This window comes from Talpa occidentalis, unplaced genomic scaffold (genome assembly GCF_014898055.3).
Source record: "Talpa occidentalis isolate TD23 unplaced genomic scaffold, MPIMG_talOcc4v2.1 talOcc4.2, whole genome shotgun sequence".
Lineage (NCBI taxonomy): Eukaryota > Metazoa > Chordata > Mammalia > Eulipotyphla > Talpidae > Talpa > Talpa occidentalis.
In genome coordinates, this window is record NW_023602073.1 from 23300746 (window position 1) to 23309978 (window position 9233).

The 9233-nt window shown below is 47.0% G+C and overlaps 1 protein-coding gene across 1 annotated transcript; it reads right to left on the minus strand.

Annotated features, from left to right (window-relative positions):
- On the minus strand, positions 1–6156 carry LOC119251902 (leukocyte elastase inhibitor-like). Its single transcript, XM_037519172.2, has 6 exons — positions 5989–6156; positions 4047–4184; positions 3566–3683; positions 2162–2304; positions 1898–2065; positions 1–402 (listed from the first exon to the last, which is right to left on the minus strand). The coding sequence occupies exons 1-6, from the start codon at positions 6154–6156 to the stop codon at positions 1–3; spliced, it is 1137 nt and encodes a 378-aa protein (XP_037375069.1).
- Between the last annotated feature and the right edge of the window lie 3077 nt (positions 6157–9233).

Genomic DNA, 9233 nt, shown 5'->3' on the forward strand with positions numbered 1-9233 from the left:
CTAAGGGGAACACAATCTGCCTAAGAAGAGGATGCTGCCAGAGGAGTTGTGACGAATCATGAAGGTGAATGGATGGTGGGCAATGAAATCTTCATCTGTATTGGACAGCATTACTGTGACAGCTGTGGCGGCTGCTGCCTCTATGCCCACCTCACTCACCTCCACAAAGGACTTATGGATAATTCTTGATACGAAAATATCTCTGGTTTCTGTCATGCCAGACAGATCAGACTTGCTCCTGCTAAAGAGATCTCTCACACCCATGCCAGCCAGGTGGGACCTGAGATCGTGGGTCTCCTCCAGCTTGAATTTGGGCAAATGCACATGGACATCCACATGACTATGCATATTCTCAGGCTTGGTCCACTCACGCAGTTTTTCCAGAGTCAACTTCTTCTGGATCTGGAATTAGAATGTGCAAAGAGAAAACAATTTTATATAGGTAAGTACTAAGGTTATTTGAATGAACAGACCCGAATGTCAGTTGCTCCTTTGTTTCCTTCCTCTCTTGGGCCAGTTCTTTCCAGCAATTGGGACAATGAGAGAATGTATGTTCCAAGGCATCCAGGGCCCCAGTACAGGGCAGTTGGACATCAGTTAAAACAAACAACCATCATCCATCTCTCCATCTACCCACTTGTCCATGCATCCACCCACAACCATCCATACACCACCCACCCAGAGTACAGCCTCATCCTACCCATCTATCTACCCACTCTTCCAGGACGCAGTAATACTCCACCATATATAATGAATCACTGTGATGGGGCCTGCGGGTTATTATTACTGTGAAGACTATATTACATGTTAACTAAATGGTTGAGTGGTGTAAGGGAAAATTTTCTTCTATCTATTCTATTGTATTTATTCCAAACCCACTAATCACTGTGGTATTCTGTGAACCACACAGAGGTAAAATAATCTCTAATAGATTTAGCTCCTAGGGAAAAATAGTAAATATCCTACTTCCTCATCTGAAATGGGGGTAATAACAGTGACCTTTATTCTAACATTGTCATTAGAATTAAATGGGTTGACACAGTAAGGACTATGTAAGTGTCCTCTGTTATCACTGCTGTTTTATTACATGATGGGACTAGAACAGAACCATCATTACCCTTCTTCTATGCTCTTGGTCATCCCTTTCATGAGACTCCTTAAAATCAGAGAACAGATGAAGTCGGAAATCAACTGAAAGAAGCACATGCTGATTTTTGACATCCTCTATATATGTAAATAGGTACTACATTAGACGCCTTCCAGAGAGCAAATTTGGAGAGTAGGAATTGGCGATATAACACAAAAGGTTAGAGACACTGAGAAAAAAACATAATCTCCAGGTTTTGCCTAGTTCCAGTCCTGGCAAGAGATTCCATAGCCTCCAAGTCCTTATAGTAGAACTTCATACAAAGTTCACACTAGGAAATGGACTTAACCCTCAAGCTCACTTGTCTCAGGAGACTTCTTCTATGATAGAGTTACTGGGAATTGAATTCACAATCTGTGTGCCTTGTAAGGAGATCGGAGAGTGTCATAAAAGGAACTAAGAGCATAAGATGAAGGCTTATGCAATATGATAGGGGTTTCAATTTTGAACAAATTCATTTTAATGAAGCAAGCCTCAGTCTCTAAAGTTTAATTACAAGAGTTTGCATGAGCTGCCCGTGACCAGCATTACGTCTGGTGTAGGTCTCCACATGGACCCCACAAGTATTCACTGGGAGTTTCTGAAATTTGAAATGAAGGACTCCCAGGTAGTAAATGTGATGGACTGGATTACAAAAGAATGGGGAAGGGAAGTGACATCAGTAAACACACTACGAGCACTGACCATTCCGCCCACACGGGAAGAAACATACAGGAAAGGAGAGAGAAGGACGAAATGCAGGAGCATCACCTTCCCCAGCCCTGTGGACTTTTCCTTTATGTCATCGGGCAGCAGGATGACCATGCTGAGCTCCCCGCCCTTGTATGGCAGTTCCAGCACGCGGCACTGGAGCTGCGGGATGTAGCCAAATGGCAGTTTCTTCTTCTGGTACATCATTTTCACCATTTTTGTTTCTCGCTAAAAGGATGGAAGTAAAAACACTATTATCTGCATTCATGTAGAGCAAAGAGGACGTTTGCTCTTGTAGAGCAAAGAGACCGTGCATGGGCTCACCTTATTCAACCTGAATGGAGCATCCCTGGTTACCTCTTCTCTGAATTCATCCTGCCAGGTGCCTTTGAAGTAGATGGCATTCACCAGCTCAAGCTTAGTCATGCTACCCACCACACCTGCAGCCAACATTTCTAGAATCTTCCCTAAAATGATAAAGTGAGTTGCTTTTTTATTAATCCACTTCTCAGCACTCCAAACCTAAACTGACATTAGATCAGCACAGAAATGTATTTCAGTGCACCTTTTCCATTTCATTACGCTTGAACATGGTGCCGAGTGAAATCCCAGCAGTGTGTCTGACTGCACCAAATCACCTGGCTGATGAATGACACACCCACCCCACTAGAGCCTGTACTTCAATACGAGTCTAATGTGCAGAAGAGCAGAAAATAGGAAAATGCCCCTTTTCTGGAGTGTGATCACAAGGAGCCTTGTTTGTAAATGGTCATTCTTTTCAGGACAACACTATATATAGTCTTGCATGATAGGGTTTTTGAGTCACTTGTAAGTCAGTCCTTCTGCCAATCCGCTAGTGGCATCAAACCTCAAAATATGCAAAGGCAGGATGGTTCCTCCACTGAATTGCAGGCTCCACTAATCAAATGCTCACACACTCCCAGTGTCCATAGATGCCTCATCTCATACCAGACCCAGGGAGAGACAGATACCCAGCTGGACAGCACATGCCACCCATCACACCCCGAGCCAGAATGCAGGAAAAGGTTCATGACCACTGGTCATGAGTGGATAAGCTCTGAGTCAAAATCTGAGGGGTTTGTTTCATGCTAGTGGTGTATTAAATAATTTGGACTGGCTGGATTTCCTTTCCCACTACCCCAATTTTTATTCCTTTTATTCTACAGTCAATATTAGCTTTAAATTTAAAATGTACTTTGAGGAACATGGGGGAAATATTTAGCTGCTTTGGTCAAACCATGTCTGCTCTTCCACTTGATGGATCTAATTTTTTTTAAATATTTATTTTGTTCATGTTTGCATGAGCTGGGGTGCAGGCCAGAGGTTCAGTGGATGAAAGGATTCACCAGAGACAAAGTGGGGAGCAGAACAGGCAGAATGACTAAACTACACTGCCGAGGGGAGCAGTGGGGAGACAGGAGAGGTCTGCTGTGCCATGTGGGTAATTCCCTGGCCAAGGAACAAAATAGTGCTGCAGTGATGGGGATAGCGTCATAGTTCTGAGGCTGAACTCCTTGTGCCACCAGGGATGCCTGGAATTTCTATGTCTGATAGCTGTACCCCGCTGGAAATGGGGGATACACACCAGGGTGAAGGAGGGCAGAGGAGGTAGGGAGAGGTTGTAGAGAGGGCATCCCATGCAGGTGGGCGGGTGGATACACAGAGGCAGAACCCTTTGTGAGGACCACTCTCTGTCCACCCTCTTACCTTCCGTTTGCTCTTGGACCCACTGGTTGATCACACTCCTGGCACCTTCAGAGTCGCCCTGGAAATCCACACTAGCCAGCTCAGCGCCATACAGTTCCTGAGTTGAAGCTAAGAACTCCTAGTTAAAAAAAGAAGACAACAAATGTTATGAGTGACTCAGTATCTACAGAAGTCATTTTCTAAGATCTTTAAACAATAGAAATTGGGGGCAAGACAGAGTGGGGAGCAGAACAGGAAGACTGACTGAAATACACTGCAGAGGGGACCAGCGGGGAGACAGGAGAGGTCTGCTGGGCTGTGTGGGTCGCCTCCCTGGCCGGGATCAATTTTGTGCTGCAGAGACTTTGGACAGCTTCTCAGCGCTGTGCTTAACCCCTTGGGCCACCAGGGAGGCCCTGTTTATAAAAATTTGAACTGCCTTGATTTTGCTGGCAAAGCACAGTGTCTAGTGAGCAGTAGGACTGAAGCAGAAAGTACTTACAGGGAGGAAAATACCGGTTTTCTCTCCGAATAACCTATTAGACACTTTCAGCACATAGGGGGCGTCAGGCTTGGTGACAGCGGCGACCGGACCCTGAAATCTGGAATGAACCTTCTCAACTGCGTCAGATTGAAGAGTCTAAAATGAAGAAAACATTTGCTATAAACATTTACTTTGAAATTATAAAGTGATTCCCAGGTGTTGGCTTCCATGAGGGTAATGTGTCGTCATTACTAAGCACTGAGGACCCCAGTCTATTACCTTGTGAGTTTTCTTTGGAGAACACACGATGGAGAATCCAAACCTTACAGCTTTGTGAGACCTAATCATCCCACCTTAGAGCCAGCTTTTATGTCAGTTTTTTGGGTTATCATTCTAGTTCTGCAAATATGAGTGGCTAGTAAACTAAATATTTCTACAAGTCTTTTCCCCAAGAAAATCATAAATGGTGTGTAAACATGAATCCTCAAATCTATTTGTATATCATCATAAAATTTTATCCAATATTATTTGATGAGAAATAATCCTGAAAACTAAGAATCATCACCCCTGCAGGAACACAGATATGGCAGATTGAGGAATTTTTTTTCTAATTACACTGCAAGCAAAAGTAACTCACTTATTTAAAATACTTCTTTAAACATAACATTTAACAAAAGTTTAATTCCCCACATATCAGTTGCAAATCAAGAATGCTTATGGCTTTTGAGGCCTGAGCTGTTTCTGACTTTGAAGAAACCAAAGAGCAAACCCACACAGTGCACAAGGCCAGGTTATCACAGACACGGAATGTTTGCCTCGCGTTGTAATCCACCTGTTTTAATAGAAACGAAGCGGAAGGCTCTTAAGATTATTCTCGCTGAGGTCACAGAGTCCAGAAAGGCACAGAATAGAGCTGACGTGACCTTTGAAGAAGCAAATCCAAATTAGTACCAGTTAGCACTAGTGGATTCTTGATAACTTTAAAAGTCTTTTCTATCTGTGGTTCTGCAGATGCGGGTCTCATTCACTTAGAGATGTTTCCGTTAAGTGGGGTCATAGAGGCTTTGCAGCTGGAAAGGCACATAAACATGACCCCAGGGCTGGCTGGCTGGGCTCAGGTGAGTGTCAGGTGTGACAGGGGTGGCAGAAGGCCCTTCACTGCGGCCACTCCTTCCCTCGCTGTCAGGGAGAGCCAGGGTCCCTCTCTCAGAAAGGAGGCACACCTGACACAGGTGCCCCCCACGTCTATAAGGGGAGCAGAAGGTGGGCATCACACCCTTTTCTGGCTGACAGAGTGACCTGCAGTAAGTCACCCAGGGCTCGCCCCTGACTGCAGTCACATGCCTTTGGCTACCTGTTCTCCCCAGGGCCTCCTGCCACAGTGTCCGGGACTTCAGAACCTACAGCCACACCCAGCACTAGGCACAGGCAGGGGCTCCGGATACAGGTCCCCTGTTTCCTTGTCCCCCTAAGCAGGCCAGTCCGACAACTTCCACTGGAATGCATTTCCGGGGTGTCCATCTGCTCAGAAGTAATGTCCGTGACAGGTGTTCTCTATTCAGCAGGCCAGCAGGCTTCATGCAAAGCTGAACAGCGAAATGCCGATTCCCAGAGGACAACTGAGACCACAGAGCCAGGTCTGGCAGCCAGAACAGCAGAGGTCTGCCCTGCCCCAGGGGTCCTAGCCAGCTGCTCCCCCATCCTCAGCCAATCACACCAGAGTGCCTGGCACCTAGTAGGTGCTCATTAAACAGGAGACTCAAAGGGAAAGCCTGAAGCAAATGGACTATGCCTCGGGCTTTTCCTGAAAGTGTCCCCCACAGTGGGGATCTGAGCCCAGAAACAGATAATTACATGCGCAGGGAGAGCCCCAAGGCCGGCTCTCCCCATCCTCGGCACAGACACTGACAGGGGAGGAAGGAGTCTCTCTCTCTCTCTCATTTTTTTTGTTTCTGCTGACCTTGGACAGCTGGGCCGCAGTGTTGCCTCTGGTCCCCAGGACGAGCATGGCCAGCGCCGAGGAGATGCTCTGGGGAGAGAAGAAGAGGGTCCCACGGGGGCTGTCTTCACTCAAGGTGCGGAGCAGGGCCAGGGCAAAGGCGGAGTTGGCGGCGCTCAGCTGCTTCATGGCGAGGCTGCAACACAGACCCGAGCCTGCATCTTCCTGTGCAAAGGCCTTTAGAAACTGCATTTCTCCAGCCAAATCCTCAGCCACAAAAACCCATCCTGAGCCCCCACCCCGCCCCGGACCTGTCACTTCCTCTTTTCTTTTTTCCAGGAGGGTCAGAACACTTTCCCAAGTGCACAAATGTGGCACCATCGATGGCCTGAGAAGCGATGGTCCCAGTTTTTTATGGGTCTGACCCTGCTGCTGGAGACCAGCTGCAGCTAGAAGTCATGTCAGGGATCGCAGAAAGGAGAGGACGGCATAGGTGAAAGTTCTCGGAGGGCTGAGGGGAAGCGGAGCGAGGTAGGAGTGAGGTAGACACAGACACCTTCTTTCGTGCAAGTATCTCCTGCTGAGGGTCTCAGCAGGTCTTTATTTATACCTTAAGGCGAGCGGTGAGATTACGTCAGCATAAGCATCAAAGCAGAACAGAGACAATCATTACATATTTTCTCATGAACATACAAAGACCCTCTTGATCTCATAATACAGAAGGACACTTCTTTAATCTGATTAAGAAAATCAACAGGGACAATTACGCTCCTTGGTAGGACTCTTTTTCTAACATAATCAATTGTCTAAGCCGGTACCATGTTCAGTAACAATCAATCATCCTGTCAAGCCTTCCTGATTTCGGAGTGGACATGAACGTCCATTGTTATGCTGTGTTACTAAAATCAGCCCATTCCCTAGCACTCAGTTAATCTAGCCTGTTTATCAATTACTTCAAAGTGATCTAAAGTAACTCATCAATACTGTTCAGTTCTACAGAAATCTAACTTTTAACTAGAAATACCTAACCTCCACACAGCCTGCGAACTGTTGGCCTTTCGCATACACCACGAGATGTACTGTTGCCACAAACACGTACCCCCCAGGTTAGGCTATGGTTTCCAAGCACAGCTGGTTAAGGGCAGCTTGTTCTCCATAGTTCTCAGGGCCAGGGCATTTCTATCCTAACTATATCTTTAACAATTTTTACTTCTTTTGTGATAGTTCATGTGTAAGAACAATGAGCCAACTGTCACCTGGGTCTGAATTAGGTTTTCACAGGCCAATTTATAACTAACTTACCTTTGCACTAACCAAGAACGAAGAGGAGAGCATTAGCAGGCATTGCCATGGAGACCCTAGTTCAGATCTTCTTGGGAACTGCAAGACTCCCCTCTTCTGGGAAGTACAACTTCCCTCTTCTGGGGAGCACAGGAACTCCCCTTTACTCAGGAGTCTCCCCCAATGCACGGACCTTGTCAAGAGACAGCATGGGTAGCGCAACCTGCCGCGCCCTACAGCAGCTGACTCAGGAGCGACGTGTCCCTGAGTGTAAGGAAGTTTCTGCTCCATAACCACAGCCACCTCCTATGCATTAAAGCAAATTTCAGCAAAGCAGGTACAGTCAAGTGCACCTTTGAGGCACCGGCCCTAGTGTTGGGAGAGGGTAAGCTCCCAAGGCCAGCAGCTGCTGTAGGAGTTTGAGAACCCATCTGGCAGGGCAGCCGCAAGGGCTAAGGTGAGGCGATCCTCTCTGTCCCTCCTGTGGAAGGCAGAACGCCCAGGATGGTTAAGCATCAGATCACCCCATGGTGTCCCTGCTCTGAACCCCAGTTTCCCCAAGTTTAGGTCAGGATGATACAAGGTATGCTGGCTGCTTGGCGTCTAAGTAATGCAATGAATCCTTTCTGTGACTGATGCATAAGCACTAGATCTCACCGGCCTCCTTCCTCTTTCTCTACCACAGAGAGAAGTGGCTTCAGGCCCTGGCTACCTGGAAATTTACAAACAGCTGTGGAAGGAGTTCAGAGAGAAAGGAAAAGCAATCTGATCTCAGGCCCTCCAGCAGCCAGGTCCTGACCATCCTCCCCAGCCAACCATCCTGGCACAGCAGCTTGGCCTGGAAGCTGTTCCAAGGACCCGAGGACCCCCAGAGTGACATGGTCAGAGGGTCCTGACTCACCCCACCAGGGAATGCTGGGCGGGGGCTGCTGCTGATCTCAGCCCCCGAGCCCCTGATCCCCCTGCTGGCCATTCTACTCACCCAACTCCCTGCAGCGCCCCTGCTTCTTGTCCTACCAAGTTCTTGCCTGGATGGATCCTGCAGAGTGTGAGGTCTGTGCTGAAGGTCCAGTGGCTGTCACCCTTATAAATGTGGAAGGGGAGTGTCCTGTACACTGGGCATCCCTTCCCTGGGGGATTTCTATGTGTCTGCAATGCCTGGGTTAGTCATGACTAGTGCAGCTCAAGACCAGCTCCACACAGCGCCCTCCACAGGGGACCAGCACTTTCTGAGTTCTAGACAACTGGGATCTCTGACAAGGACCTATGGACAGTTTCTTAAAAGGGGTAAATGAATGAGTTGACATTTGTCACCTCTTAAAAGACAAGCTAGCCAGACCTATACAGAGAATCCACAATCTATATATACTCCAAACTCTCTCCGTGAAGGAAATTTCTTTCTTTCAAATTGGAAAGAAGGGCCCACCAGAACAAGAAACAGAATCAGCTCCAAACAGCACCCTCGATGGCACTTGGTGAAGATGTCCTTGATGCCTTTCAGAAACCAAAGTGAGTTCAGACCTGATCCCCCCTCACAAGGCTAGGAGCACTCACCAAACACCATGATGATTCACACGGTGTGAATGAAGTATTTCTTGACCGTTGTACCAAACTAGGCTTACCCAATTTTTAACCCACATATGTGAAATGTCTATGGTTGAATATTAATGTAACTACTGGGGAGAGGATGTTGGCTTGGGTCTTCCCTTGAACTGTGGGAGTTTGTATTTTACCAAATTGTGTAGGACTTGAGGTGTGAAGTAATTCTGCATCCATCGAAACTTGCTCCCTGATCTCATGCAAGTCTCACTTTGAAAAGGCAAATGAGAAGACCCTTTATAATGCAAAAGGGCAAAGAAAACCACATAATGAGGTGTACAAATGGTCTCCACAGTTAAAAAAAAAGTTTATAACTGAGACTGTAGATGCCAGTGAGTTTGTGGGAAGAAAGAACCAACATGTGTGGGAAGCCTGTCATGGTTACA

Coding starts and splice junctions, on each gene's coding strand:
- LOC119251902 (XM_037519172.2), bottom strand. CDS start 6,156: ATGAAGCAGCTGAGCGCCGCCAACTCCGCCTTTGCCCTGGCCCTGCTC. Junction 3,684..4,046: donor AAACCGGTATTTTCCTCCCT/GTAAGTACTTTC, acceptor TTTTTTAACTAG/GAGTTCTTAGCTTCAACTCA. Junction 2,066..2,161: donor CTCCATTCAGGTTGAATAAG/GTGAGCCCATGC, acceptor CCATCCTTTTAG/CGAGAAACAAAAATGGTGAA.